General features: G+C 47.2%; 1 protein-coding gene across 5 annotated transcripts in view; it reads left to right on the plus strand.

The window, feature by feature from the left end:
• The window catches only part of Asap2 (ArfGAP with SH3 domain, ankyrin repeat and PH domain 2), a 157,380-nt gene that overhangs the window by 85,845 nt on the left and 56,275 nt on the right, over positions 1-15,260 (plus strand). For all 5 annotated transcript variants that reach the window (XM_029484885.1, XM_029484887.1, XM_021178724.2 and 2 more), the window contains exons 4-7: positions 3,817-3,891; positions 5,184-5,233; positions 8,087-8,216; positions 10,431-10,516. In XM_029484885.1, the coding sequence (XP_029340745.1) occupies positions 3,817-3,891; positions 5,184-5,233; positions 8,087-8,216; positions 10,431-10,516 (341 nt within the window). The remainder of the gene's footprint in view (positions 1-3,816; positions 3,892-5,183; positions 5,234-8,086; positions 8,217-10,430; positions 10,517-15,260) is intronic.

The raw sequence follows: 15,260 nt of genomic DNA on the forward strand, positions 1-15,260 counted from the left end.
CCCCCCCCCCCCCGCCCCCTTGATCATCATGAAAATACCCCACAGCTGGATCTCATGGGGCACTTCCCCAACTGAAGCTCCTTTCTCTGTGATAACTCCAGCCTGTGTCAAGTTGACACACAAAACCAGCCAGTACAGACAGTGAGGACAAGCGAGGACATCATAGTCAGGGGACAGATTGAGGACAGGCACTGATCCAGGGACATAGTTCAGGAGGCCGAGTGGGGGGATGAAAGTGGCCGATGAGATGCACTGAGGAGGGGGTCAGTTGCCTCATGCACAGGGCAACACAGTCCCAAGTAGATCTGGAGGACTGTGAAGGAGGGCTTGGGGCAGCCAGGGCCTAGAAGCCTGTGGCTGGGAAGAAGAGAGACAGTGTATCTTTCAGGAGAAGGGGCTTTGAAGCACTAGGTGGTCAGGACATGGTGGGATTGTGGAAGTGCCTGGCAGGCAAAGACTGCTTGGCTTAGCATGGCTGTGTGGCGCAGAGCTGACAGGCACAGGAGACTACCTCTTGGTGAAGCAGCCGATTGTGGAGGGTGGTGGTAACAGGAACAAGGTTGGCTGTGTGGTCAAGAACACCCCAGGGTGTCTGCGTTGGTCCTTGACCTTGCAGGAGGAAGAGGAAGACCCTGTGTTCCTGCACAGGGTCTTTCCATCAACTCCCAATGGAACCCAGGTGTGATTGCTGTGCTGTTCTCAGGTGTGATTGCTGCTCTCAGGTGTGATTGCTGCTCTCAGGTGTGATTGCTGCTCTCAGGTGTGATTGCTCTCAGGGATTACTCATAGGCAAAGACTGGTTCCTTACTGTCAGCCACAGACCTCACTTTCACCAGAGCTTTACAGTACTTAAAAGTCGATCTATTAAGCTTAATCCTCACAAGTCACAGCTGATTACAGTATGCCTTGGGCTGATGCCAGGCCTATGACAAATGTTGACTTATTTAATACTAAAGCAACAATGTCTCAGCTAGGGTTTCTATTGCTATGAAGAAACACCATGACCACAGCAGATTTTATCAAGGAAAACACTTAATTGGGACTGGCTTACAGTTGTAGAGATTTAGTCCATTATCATCATGGCGGGAAACATGGTGCCGGAGAAGAAGCTGGCAGTTCCACATCTTGATCCTCCAGCAGCAGAAGGAGACTGTGAGCCTCAGTGTATAGATGGATCATAGGAGACCTGTGGCCAAGCTTTCAGACACATGGGGAGCCATTCCTATTCAAACCACCACAAATGGTTACTCAAAAAAAAAAAATTGTTTCAGAAGTGACAGCCATTAATGAAGCTCTTATTTGGAGTATGGTTTTTGATGCCAGCATCACTGCACACTTTTTCAGTATTGCTCAAGTGAGCTCCTATCTCACTGGAAAATGTCCTGTGCTGAGGACCCAGGAGATGGCTTAGCAGATAGAGATGTCTGCTGGCAGCTGAGCCTGAGGCTCTGAGTTTACTAATCCCTGGACCTACATGGTAGAAGGAGAGAACGGCTCCCATATGTTATCCTCTAAACTTCACACACTTGCCAGGGCATCCATGTGCCCATACATGCAGTAATTAAAAATTTGTATGCTGATATTTCTATCTGGCAACCACATTTCAATTTATCTTTTGCTTTTGAGAAGGGGGGGGGTGTCCTCACTCTGTAGTTTTAGCTATCTTAGAACTCACAGAGATCACCTGCCTCTGTCTCCCTAGTACAGGAATTAAAGGCATGTACTACCAAGCCCAGTTATATTCCATATTGTCTTTTTGTTTGTTTGTTTGTTTTTTGTTTTGTTTTTCGAGACAGGGTTTCTCTGTGTAGCCCTGGCTGTCCGGAGCTCACTCTGTAGACCAGGCTGGCCTTGAACTCAGAAATCCTCCTGCCTCTGCCTCCCAAGTGCTGGGATTAAAGGCAAGCGCCACCACTGCCCAGCTCCATATTGTCTTTTTAAATAGTACATATATTTTATCTCCCCATTCAAGGTAACCACACTGAAAACTATGTTCCCTTCTCCGAGGTTGAACGTGAATATAGAGAAGTTTCACCATCTTGTCCCTCTGTCTCTCGTCCATTCTTGGGATGTAGATCTGGGATCTGCTGCTATGGTCTGGCAGCAGTTGTGCTGATGGTAGGGGCAGGCTGAGCCCAGTGTGGGAGGCAGTGGGTCTCAGACTTGTTTCCTTATGGGAAAGGCATTTAAGGGTTCGAAGCTTGCATCTGTGTTCCAGGCTGGAACTTTGCCGTTCCACTTAGCTCCTTGGAGTTGCCCTTGCAGCAGCCCTGCTTGCCTGTAGCCGACCCTGAATGTGTGTGTGTGTGTGTGGGGGGGGGGGCGGTGGTGTCACATTGATTATAGGATACTCACTCCATGGTGAGAATTCATGCTTCTTGCTGCAGTAGGGGGGCTGTCTCCCCAACTCCTACCCTCCCTTTTCTCAGCTTTCTCCTTTGTCCAGCTGCAGATATGTGCACAGACGTATACACACCCAGACACTCGTAACCATACACACTCTCTCATACATGCATCCCCTCTCTCTGCACATTGACACACAGCCCCCCTTTGCACTCTACTGTCTACCCCCCCCCCCCACACACACACACACTCACTGGTTTCCTCACTGGTCACCTTCAGCACCCATTCACTCACAGTCCTTTTCAGTGACAGAAGCCTCTGATCTGCCTTCCTCTCATTCCATGATGGGGACATGCTTGCCAACAACCCCCCCACGCCCCCAGCCCTGAGTGCCTACAGTGTGGTTCTGCATTTCCCTTTGCCACTGGGGTGTGTAAACACCACTCAGGCCGATGAGACGCAGGGTCTCTAGGCTACATTCCAGCTTTGCTCGCCGCAGATATACCACTCAGGGGAGGCAGAACACAGCCTAAGATGGGGACCTCAACCCTTGTCTCTCTGGGTGTAGAATGATGTAGGCTGAGGCCGAGGCTGTGGTTCCCAAACTCCTGGACACCCAGATGCTGCTGGAAACCTCGAGGAGTTGGGAATGGAGGCCCTTAGGCCAATGATGGGGAAGGGCGTGCATGGGGGTGGGGTGGGAGTGGGGGTAGGGGGTTTGGTCCTGGAGAGGGGGCCTTTTTCGGGAGACTTGGGCAGCCTGGCTCAATAATGAAGGCTTCCTCTCACTGGTTCTTAATGAGAGAGACAGTCCTTGCTTATCCAAATTCTTTATTTATGATGAAAATGGTACATACAACTTAATCTCTGGGCGGACCAAAGATTAAATACCGTTTTCAGGAAGGAATGTCCAGGAAGGGAAGATTATTGGCTGAATCCTCAGGGTAGGCCCATCTATATACCTCATTAGTATGGAGAACTCTGGACTCTATACGAGTGACAATTGTCCTCATGTGAGGGGTCATGGTCACATGCTCCAGGACAGGAACTGGTCAGGAGCAAACGCAAATACCTACTGTCCTCAGTTATGAAAAGTGCAGGGGTTCCTTAATCTGTCCCCTTCCCAGTTTTTGTCTGGTGACACAGTTCCACAGCAGTGGTGGTAGGAAGTAGGTCCTGCCCTTTTGTTCTGGGCTTTTGACTGACTGATTTTCTTATTGATTGATGGTTCTCAGACAGGTTTAGGTTTTACTCATTGAAATAACTTTTCACGACTGACCAACGGGAGGTTCTTCTGTGGAAGCACACAGATCCGGGTCTTTCATTAGCTGTGTGCTCACTTCTCAAACAAAATGTTTGAGGGTGGATAAGGCCACCACACCATGCTGGCCAGGTTCCTTCCCACACCTTTGTTACCTTTGCTCTGGATTGGAAGGAAGTTGAATATCTTTTCTGTTTTCTCTCCTTTTTCAGATTCAGAACATGAACAACATCATCTCGTTCCCTTTGGACAGTTTGCTGAAAGGAGACCTGAAAGGAGTAAAAGGGGTAGGGTAGGAGGAGCCAAGTCCTGGCGCTCTGACGTCATGGGGTCACCCCAACCAACACACGAGGCCACAGGGATGGCATCTGCTTTGTTTCCTCTAATGGGACATTTTGATGTCACCTTCCATGGGAACAGCGGTGCCCCTTGGCCATTGGGTTGTTTTGTTGCTGGTGCTGCAAGCTCAGTAAAGGGACAGGAAACAAGTCAGCTGAGGTTCCCTCAGCGTGACAGGAGCAGGGACAGGCAGTGGATCTGGTTTCCTTGATGCGGTGTTGCGGCTTTACTCCGAGGAAGGGATCCTAGAGGACAGAAAGTCTGCTAAGCATGGGCTAACCATGTGTCTGTCCTTCAGAAGATGCTGGCTGTTTGGACAGGCCTGGACATTTATACCGCTGAGACCTTGTACTTACTGCAAGCTGGAATTTTATTAGTCCTTGGGGCCAGAGGGATGTTTGACTGGGTCCTTGAGAGATCCAGGCCTTTGTATGTGCGTGTGATTCTCCGGTCTCCGTTTGGTATATCTGGAAGCCTGTCTGGCCCATCTTGGGGACTTCTGCCTGGACCTCCTGCTGTGTCCCTTGTAGAGCATGCAAGAAGGGAGCTATGAGGACCACCAGAGGCATGACTTGTTTTCCCCATGGAGACCCAGAGATGAGAAAAGCAAAAGCAAAAACCAAGGGGTATGAGGCTTCCACAGAGGAAAGACAGGTAGATCCCATAGTGGAAGCATGGGTCCACACCATGCGCCAGGCTGTCAGGAGCCAGGAGGGCAGTTTCACAAAAAAAAAAAAAAAAAAAAAAAAAAAAAAAACTTCCATGGCTGATGGAAACACAGAGACTAAACACAGAAAAGAATTTCATTGAGGAGAAGAGACCTGCATGGAAATCTTTTGATAGACTTGAAAGGCTCAGTGATTTTTTTTTTTTTTAATAGCCAAGCCTTCTTAAAGATCATAAGTCTTCAGTTCCAAACAGAAAAGTGTGGAAGGAAAATCCAGGGGAACAGAAGAGTGGGGCGGCGGGGGAGGGGAAAATGAGTGATGCGCATGTTGTATGGGCCGCTTTCGTGTGCGAGTTGTGTGTTTAAAGTAGCACCAACTTTAAAGGGCGAAAACAGGCTGCCCAGCCACCCCACCCACAGTGTATCAAAGGCACCTGGTTCTTATTATTTTTATAGGATCCCACACATGATTCTTTCAGACTCGTCCTGTGCAGAGCCAGTCTAGGGATGAGGACGTTTGTGCTGCCCAGAAGTTAGTGATTAACTGCTCACTAGCTGCTTCTCTATTTACAGGATCTGAAAAAGCCCTTTGATAAAGCTTGGAAGGACTATGAAACAAAAATGTGAGTGCATTCATTCATTCATTCATTCATTTATAAGTATATGTAGGTAATTGGAGATTTCAGTCTTCGGTCAGGTTTTTGTTGTTCGAAGGGACTTATTGAATCAGCCTAATCCAGGTAGGAAAATGCCCAAAGCTGCATTGCCATGGCCCCCCCGATGGCAGGTGCATTTCTATCTGTTATCTGCATTCGGAAACGGTGGCTTCTTCTAGCAAGCTCTGTGGTGTCATGGTGGTTATAGAACAGTATTTCACGCTATGTCTTCCTGGTGATTCATTAAACAAACCTTGGGAGCTGGGGAGAGGGCTCAGTGGGTAAGCCACGGACCATGTAAGTGTGAAGACCTGAACCCAGATGAAAAGCTAGTGCATGTCTGTAATCGCAGTGTTCCTGGGTGGAGGTGGGAGGTGGAGACAGAAGAATTCCTGAAAGTTTGTGGCAAGATGTGTGGCAAACGAGAGACTCTGTCTCAGACAAGGCAAAAAGCCAACTGACACCTGAGGCTGTCCTCTGACCTCCACATGCCTACCAGGATGCATGAACACCCTCAGTTACACGTGCAGACAGGCCCACAGCCACGCACGAAGTTGCTTTGTTTGCTTGCTCGTTTTTGTTTGTGTTTAGGTGTACTCTTAGTTCCGGGTTCCTATTTCTCAACTGAAATACCAGCTCTCTTGTTTTTAGGACTTCAAGCCCCTCATGTTTCATTTTACCTGGTTTCTTTGTTGCTAGGGAGGGATGTAGTGGTTGGGGCTCTGTGACTCCGACACCTGAACCACCAGACTGTTCCTGGACATTTTAGGCAGTTAGAGCCTTTCTTACCAGTGTCTCATGCCAAAGTCAGGAAGAATCAATCAGCTAGAAAAAGCTGGAGGGGGGTGGCACTTAAGGCTTGCAATTATTTAAATGCTGGAGAAATTGACAACTCTTTTAAATGCCGTATGCTTACGTTGTAATCTCTCTGGGGGCTGGAGGCATTCCTGAATGGAAAGAAACTTTCATGTGAGACCATCTGGTGCAGTGAGGAGGGTTAGGAAGGGAAAAATCACTTCAGATGTGACTCTTAAGTATTTTAACTGGGTTGTTTTGTTTTTAAGCCGCCCTAGGGTTTTCCTCCATTAATGAAGTATCACAAAGCTCAGATCCACCTGTGGAAATGCCACCTCTTGGTACCTATTCCACTGTGGAAATGGTACGCTCTGTCTGGAAATGGCCTGGATTTCTGGTCTGCAGTTTCACTGGTAGCATCCACTCAAATGCTCAGCAGGGGTGACATGAAACTGGGGGACCTTGAAGGTCTGTCCAACTTAAGGAGATTCCCAACCACTGGCCTTGCCCACTTAGCCTCTTTTTTTTTTCCTTATTTTAAAGATTTATTTATTTCATTTATATGAGTACACTGTAGCTGTCAGACACACCAGAAGAGGGCATCAGATCCCATTGCAGATGGTTGTAAGACACCATGTGGTTGCTGGGAATTGAACTCAGAACCCCTGGAAGAGCAGTCAGTGCTCTTAACCGCTGAGCCATCTCTCCAGCCCCCCACTTAGCCTTTTTTTAACTGTGATAGGTTCTGTGATGTGAGCAGGGATGGGCCTTGCTGAGGGCTGCCACTTATGTACCCAGCAAGACGGTCTCAGGCTAGGGTCAGGAGTGCTATTGTCCAACTTTCATCCAGCTGTACCTGTGCCTGCTTCCTTCTCCCAAGAGCTCGCTTAGAGAGCACAGTGGGAGAGAAGCTTCTGGCTGTGAAGAGATAGACTGGGGAGAGAAGGTGCCACATTTTCTAAGATGAAGATTTGCCTGCACAGCCTAGGACAGAATCACCTACAAAGGTTCAGAGTCTGGTGTGGAAGGGGCAGGGCAACCGAGGATACATAAAAAAGCTTGCTTTTTTTTTTTTAAACCCATGAACATAAGTGGTTCCTCTATCCCAAGAGGCCTTGCCACGTGTAAAAACTAGGTTTAAGATGTCTTCAGGATTCTCGGCAACAGCTCTGTATTGAATATTTAGATACATGGCCAGTGACCATAGAATTGTATAAGGAGTCCAGAGATTGAAATACCCCACAGTCACAGCTCCACTGAGATGCCTGAATTCACTGAACAGTGCCCCTGCCAAATGGCCTCTTAGTCCCTCACATTCTTTTCTCCTTCAGCTGGATGAGTTTACCCTGTGTGCCCAGACAGGGCTGACGTTCCTGTCTCTTCCACATATATACACAGACAGACAGACACACATGCACACACTCTACCTCCCACGACACACGGAGACATATCTGGCACTCTCTTTAAAAGTTGTTTGGTGTTTAAACAGGCTACTTGAGAGTCCCTGTCACAGGAGGTAGTGTGTGTACGTGTGCCTGGTGGTTCTGGTGCGTGCTGCGCTGGTCAGTTTATACCCAAGCTAAACATGTGACGTTTAGGTAAAGTAGCTCAGCAGGAAGTCACCATGAAAAGGGCCCGAAGGACAGATGAACAGCACGATGCTGTGGAGAGTAATTGGAAGCCGGAGTAGCTGTGACTGTACTCACTGGGGCAGGGAAGGTGCTAGTGCAGGTTCTCAGAGAGAGGCCGGTGTGATCCAGGGCAAAGTGTGTGTGGATCTTCCATCAGACACGAATCGGGTGTAATACCTGCTTAGGCAGGATCTGTTCAGTAGGTAGCAGAAGGGCCAAGTCCGATGTGTTTTTATGAGACAACAGGTGGTTTGCTTTCTGTAAGAGTTAAAAGGTTGCCTGCTCAAAAGAGCGTGGCAAGTGTTTATCTCTGCAGATGATTCTGAGGCTGTCCAGTGGGGAGTGCTGTGCCAAAAGGCCTCTTGATTAATCCCTGCTTTGTCTTCACACATAGAACCAAAATAGAAAAGGAGAAAAAGGAACATGCCAAGCTCCACGGGATGATTCGTACTGAAATAAGCGGGGCTGAGATTGCAGAGGAGATGGAGAAGGAAAGACGGTTCTTCCAGCTGCAGATGTGTGAGGTAAGATGCTGTGGGAGGAAAGCCACTCCATACAGGCCCAGACGCGCGCGCATGCATACCTCCTCTCCACCGAGACAGACCTGTGGCTCTGGTGACAGCACCGGCTCGGGTACTGGGCTGCGTTTCTGTACTAAAGGTTTGCTTTGCTAGAGGAATGTTAGACTACTTATTGGTGTGTGGCTTTAGGTCAGTCTAACGCCAACTTTTATTAAAGGAAGCGAGGGGGACTCAGGAGTTAAGAGTATGAGCTGCTCATCCCTGAGGACCAGACTGTGGGTCCCTGCATCTAAGTCAGGCTGCGGAAAACACTTGTAATTCTAGCTCCAAGGGACCTGACACCCTCTCCTGGCCTCCAGATAGACCTGCATGTATGAGTGTGTGCACGTACACACAGACCACAGACAGATGAGACTCTTTCCGTTTTTGTTTGGTTGGTTTTTTTTTTTTTTTTTTTTTTTTTTTTTAAGTAGAAGAGAGGACTTGAAGAATGTCCTCCCTGGCCCCCCATACTTTCTCACAGGAGTTGGCTAGGATACTTAACTTCTTTGATGCTTTTAAGACTTCTGAGTGCCCCTGTGGAGTTGGTGGAAGGGATGAGTGAAGATTCAGCCAGAAAACATTCATGCAGACAATGGCATCACTGTATCCTTGGTATCCAGTTCCCGTTCTTGTTCCGTGGCCTGTGTCCTAGCAAAGGGCAGAGGGGAAGCCGAACCCCAGCTTACAGGTCACTAAGCATGAGGCCTTTGTGTTTCTGTGCCTCACTGTGAATGAGAATGGCCCCGTCTCTCCCTGGGCTCTGCATCAGTGTCATCCTGGCCCAGTGCCAATTGTTACACCCTCTTAAACTGAGCACTATTAAAAAAAAGAAAAAGCCATGGTAAACCCTCCTTCCTATTAATCTCTGTACGCTTTTCTGATTGTCTCTTAGAATAAGTTCCGGTAAGTAGAACTTCCGGGTCAAAGAGCGTGCACATTTTAAGTCTTGATTCATTGCCAAGCATTTTATTTAACGATTGTATCATTTTGGCCCTTGGCCAGACATCCAGTTAACAGCCAATAACTATCAAAAAGAAAGAAGAAAACACATAGGCAGCTCTTACAGAGAGGAGAAAATTGGTCGTTATGTTCTCAGAATGGCTTCCTGTCCCCTGCCTGGCTTGCACAGCTGGCCTAGGAGAGTTCCTGGACTTGGGCTAATCCTGAGACAGCCGGGAACTCATAGGACAGCTCAGGTTAGCAGGTTTTCCTGGGCTTGAAGATGAGGTATGCTCAGAATTCTTATACCACAGCCTCACAGTTAGGGCAAAGAGGGTTTATAGAGCCCTTGTTCTGTATACTTTTAGGAAGGGACAGGTGCGCTTCATAATGCCTGCTAAGTGGCCCTTAGTGGATTCTTTGGGTTAGAAGTGGCTTTGATACAATTTAATTTAAAATTCATCTTTTTAGCACTTATATTTAGGGGAAGTGCTTTGGGTCAGCAACATGGTAATGAAATCTCAGCCACTGGATTATAGATAGCAGTATTGAAGACAGCGACCCGACAAAGAAAGGAACTTGAAGCTGAGTGAGGTGGCTTATGCCATTGATTTCAGGACAGCCAGGACTACATAGAAAGACAGGATCTCAAATGGAACAAAAAGGACCTGGGAAGAGAAATGTGCAAAGGAAGACCTGAGATAGTTAGAAACACCCATTTGTTCTGGGCAGCCTCCTTCCCTGCAACCAGAGTAAGCTTATCCTAGCTGGAAGTGGTAGAATATCTAGTTAGGAGATATGGTTCTTAAATATTGAATTACCTGGCTATCATAACCATTGAGTCTTGTATGCAGAAAGTACCCAGCATCTGTTTATCACAAGCCCCGCCCAGTCTACAAGCTATTAAAGAAGTCAAGAAAGAGTCACAGAGGGTGTGGTTCAGTTGGTGGCAAGGTCTGCACATAGTATACATGAATCCCTGGGGTCAGTCTCCAGCTCTGCAGATAAGACAGATGTGGTATTGCACACCTGTAATCCTAGCACTTGAGAGGCAGAAGGGAGAGGATGAGAAAGTCAAGGCCCTCCTTGACTGTGTGGCAAACCAGTTCAAGGCTAGCCTAGGGTACTAGAGTCCCTGGTTCAAAAGACATCCTCAGCGTCTTCAGCAGCTCCTGTTAAGCTCCTGACAACATCCTTTCTCAACATCTTCTCTCAACATCCTTCCCTTCTCCACAGTACCTGCTGAAGGTCAATGAAATCAAGGTGAAAAAGGGAGTGGATTTGCTTCAGAATCTGATCAAGTACTTTCATGCCCAGTGCAAGTAAGTTTCCCTTCTCTATGGCGTCTTTTCAAATGTTGTTCTATGGACAGCAGCTTCAGATGGATAACATTGCTCCGAGGGAATAAACATTGACTTGGAAATGACTGTGGTATCACGGGCTGGGACTGGTGATATAGCTGTTTTTGTAGAGTATTTGCATAGCATGTGGGAGTGGGGGGGGCATGGATATGGTGGGGGCACAGTGGTGCCTTGGGTTTAATTTCCCACACTACATAAACCAATGTGATGGCACACACGCATAGTCCAGGTGCTCCTAGGAGGTGGAGGCAGAAGTGGCAGAAGTTTAAGATCATCCTTGGTTATATAGAGACCAGCCTGGGCTATATGAGACCCTGTCAATGAATGAATGAATGAATGAATGACCATAGAAGGAAAGAAGAAGTGCTCAGGGTACAACACCTTGACTTTGTAGAGGGATGGAAGCTAGAGACACAAGACCACATTGCATGACTGTGCGTTTGCCAAGTCAGGGGTTAAAGCATGTTTATAGACAGGAAGCAGCTTAGCAGTTACCATAGGAGAGAGAGATGGGATCTGACTGTTGGTGGAGTGCTCTTGCCTTTGGAGGTAACAGGAACGTCTGGGATCGTGCAATTGACTTAATTGTCACATATATTTTTTTCTTGCTGCCTTGCTTGATCTGACACATGATCTCAGAGGTTTGTGTTGTTTTTGAAGGAGTAGGGAAATGGTGTTAACTTGTATTATATTATTAGTAAAGTGCTTTCATAAGCTGCTGGATATGGAAAGTCAATAGGAAAGAAATACTTCATGTTCTGGGTACTTAGCTCTGCTCTCTGGATGTCAGCCTCCACGTGGTTCTCTTTCTGTCCCAGGCCTCTGAGCACTGGTGTAAGTGCACACCCATGGCTCTTTTACGCACTGGCCCAGCAGTCTTTGATGGAATTCATGCTGTGTCAGGCTTTATGCAAGGTGCTGAGTTAAAGGGATGTGGTTGGGGAGACGGTCATAGGCATTGAATGTTTTCCAAAGTGTTCTGAAGACTGGAGAGATGGCTCAGCTGCTAAGAATGCGGCTGCTCTTCCAGAGGATTCAGGTTGGATTCCTAGTGCCTACACAACAGTTCACAACCATCTATAACTCAAGTTTTGGGAGAACCCAATTTTTCTGACCTCTGAGGACTCCTGCAGGCATGTGATACACATACATACACTCAAGTACACACATGTACACATAAAGCTAAACAACAAGTACATTTAAAAAAAAAAAGTAGCCTCGGACAGTGGACTGCCATAGCGTAGGCTGAGATAAAGTACTTGGCTGGACTGGTCACAGCTGGAGTGGAGAGTGTGAAGTCTCAAGTTGCGACCTCAGATTGTTTACCTCGCCCTGGATGGGCTTTGCCTGGGGCTGGTGTCACTGCCCATGAATGTCAGCAGAAGTCCCCTGGTTTCTCCTGGGCCTCAGTCCCTGCAGCAGCCCTGATGGGTTCTTGCCTCTGCTGCAGCCTTGCCGTGCCTTCCAGATGGCTCTTCATTCATTCCCATGTCCAGAGCTGCTACGTGGACCAGCCACATGTGCAGCAGGGCTTGTGAGCTCACCCCTGTATGGCTCTGGTAACCTAGTATGGTTGTGGTGACGTATCCTCTCTGCAGTTATGATTGGGGAAGCGTGTGCTGGGGAAGATTGGCCCACAGTCAAGAGGACCTGGAATTTCTAGAATTTTTAAGGTGGTTTCCCTGACCGACTCAAAGCAATGACGGTTCATCAGAGAGCGGCTGCTCTGGCCTCCCCGTAACCCGAGTGCCAGGCTATGTAGGAAGTGGGTTGCTTCCTTGCTGAGTTTTATTTTTAGGAAGAAGTTATTCTCAGATTTCCGTTTTTGTTTTTTTCTTCTTCTTTATTTTGTACAAACTTATCAGTTGGGTAGCAACAGGCCACTTGTGGAAAGTGAGTTATTTGGCCTTTTATGGCCACGAGCTCAATAACCTTCTAAAATATGAATCTTCCTGCTTCCTCTTTGGATGAGTGCTAGTGTGTGGGCATGTGTGGGGGCTGCATCCTCACATTGGCTAATTCATATTTGAGGAGCTACAAGAAAGCCCAAAAGCTTGGCTCTCAGACCCTGTGAACCTGAGGCCGCATGCGCGTTCTGCAGGCTGTAAAGTCCTTCCCACTCCCTCCTCCGGTATCTGGGTCCCGAGCCTCATAGCTTCCTCACCACAGCTGTCTTCTGTGAGTGTGAGAAGCCTCTGTGTGGTATCGGCTTCTTAGGACAACCTCCATGTACCTTACTTAATTTTGCTTCTTAAACTCATTTTTGCTTGTCACATTTTGTCGCAGCTTTTTGAAGTATTTTGAAGAATGCATTATGGATTTTTTTATTTCGAGTAAAGATAGCATTGGCATCCCTGGAGCAGCTGAAGGGGTAGGATGCTGTTTTGTAATAGGATCTAGAAGTAGGGCAGCCTTTGAAACGGTAACTAAAACGCGGCGGTCACTCTCAGAGGTGGAAGTGGGTGTTAGTAGTTACTGCTCAGAGCCATCATGGCCAGCTGTACACGATGGACTTGAGCTATTGCATTGATGAGACTTGGGAACCGGAGGCTGGCGGGCTTTCCTTTCATGCCAGGAAAGGACGTGTGCTACTGTCAGATCCTTAGCAGATGAGGTACCTGTCAGGCGTGATGGTAGTATGATCGTGAAAGGCTTGGTATACAGGAGAGGACCAAAGATTGCATCTAAATGGTTCTATTTCCAGGTCTTGAAAGTCTGGTTGAACCGGCTAGAGAGTGTCTAATAGGCCAGAGAACAAAGTCCGACTTGATAGCATGATGATAGCCTATAAAAGCATGATGATAAAAGCTCTTTAGCTGGAGGAAAATGCTTGACTAGGGAAAATGCTAATAGGCTTTGGGGAAAGATTCAAAGAGACACACACCTATGAATGAGTATCCCGGTGACACGGAGGTCACCAAAGCAGCCAGCCCTTGAGCCTCTGTACTTTGAAACTGCTGGCCAAGCCTGGCGTTTTCCACAAGGAGCGCACTGACAGATGGGAGTTTTGAAAGGGGTGGGGGAGGATTCAAGTAAGTGTATCAAGGCTGTGACAAAGATGAAATCTATGTTTTTAGCCCAAGTTTTTTATCACTCTTCTGAGTGCACTCTCCAGGAAACATGTATGTGTGAGAGCCAGGTCCCGGAGCCCTTGGCTACATGCTTGCTTGCTCTCTCCACCTACCTTGGGGAGAGTTGCCAAGCTCCAGAGGTGCCGAGGGCTCTGCACCTGTCCCCTCCCCAGGCACCGCTGCCTTCAGGAGCTGTTGTGTTTTCTACCTTTCCTATATTTGCATTCTCTGTCTCTGTTTCTTCTGTGGCCTAGCTACATTACCAGAATGCTAAGAAAATCATTACATAAAGCTTTAAGCCAGAGGGATCACATGAGTTCACAATAGAAGCAAACCCAGTTTCTGGTTCCTATAACTCCATAGTTCTTCAAGATTTCTGTGTCAATTTAGGAGGCCCAGAGGGGCAGGGGACCTGGCATTTCTGCCCTTACTCTGGCCACAAACACCCGGACAGATCACACACTGCCACAGGGACTGAGTTGCTAATCCAGAAGCACAGTCTGTTCAGAAAATACATACCAGATAAACCAAGAATGTACAGTATCCGTGTGCGTGTCTAAGGAGTGAGGTAAGAACTCTAGCAGCCTTGTGTCAGTGTGTCCATAGCTCACTCTGTGTGTGTGGTGTGTGTGTGTGTGTGTATGCATGCATGCGTATAGGCATGTGTGTGCATATGTGTGTATGCATGTGTATATACATGTGGGTATGCATGTGTTTATATGCATGTATATGAATATATGTATGTGTGTATGCATGTGTGTGTGTATCCATCACTAAGTTGAGTTACAGGCTACAATGTTTTTTTCATGACCCTTTGTTTTATGACACACAATATGAAAGAGTCTCACAGGATCACTGGTGAATTTAAAAGGAAAAATGAAAAATCACCTATGTGAATATTGTATGTGAGACCCAGGCCATTTTCTTCTTGGCCCATATATAATTTTTAAAGATTTATTTATTTATTTATTTATTTTATGTGAGTACACTGTAGTTTAGTTGTACAGATGGTTGTGAGCCTTCATGTGGTTCTTGAGAATTGAATTTTAGGACCTCTGCTTGCTCCAGTCAACCCTGCTTGCTCCAAACCAAAGATTTATTAATTATATATAAGGACAGTGTAGCTGTCTTCTGACACACCAGAAGAGGGCGTCAGATCTCATTATGGGTGGTTGTGAGACACCATGTGGTTGCTGGGATTTGAACTCAGGACCTTTGGAAGAGCAGTTGGTGCTCTCATCCATTGAGCCATCTCACCAGCCCCCTCAGCTATATTCTTATCATTTATTTTTAAATTTGTGTGTGTGTGTAGGTGTGTGATGCATGTGTGTCATTGGGTGGCCCAGCGGTCAGAAGACCACTCTGGGAATCCATCCTCTCCTTCCATAGTCTCTTTTTCTGCCGCTATATGTGTTTCTGGCCAGTTTTCCTGTCTTCACCCCCTTCTCACCGTAGGAGTGCTGGCATTAGAATGCACACCACATCTGCCTTCTTGTGTATGTTTCTCAGGAATGACTGAGTTCTGGGTGTCAGGCTTATCAAACAACTGAATTTCCCCAGCCCAGCAGGGTGCCTGACTTACTTTTCCTGTGATAAAATAGCCTATAAAAGCATGTTAAGGAAAAGAGAGTAAG

The sequence above is a fragment of the Mus caroli genome, chromosome 12 (assembly GCF_900094665.2).
Source record: "Mus caroli chromosome 12, CAROLI_EIJ_v1.1, whole genome shotgun sequence".
NCBI classification, from domain to species: domain Eukaryota; kingdom Metazoa; phylum Chordata; class Mammalia; order Rodentia; family Muridae; genus Mus; species Mus caroli.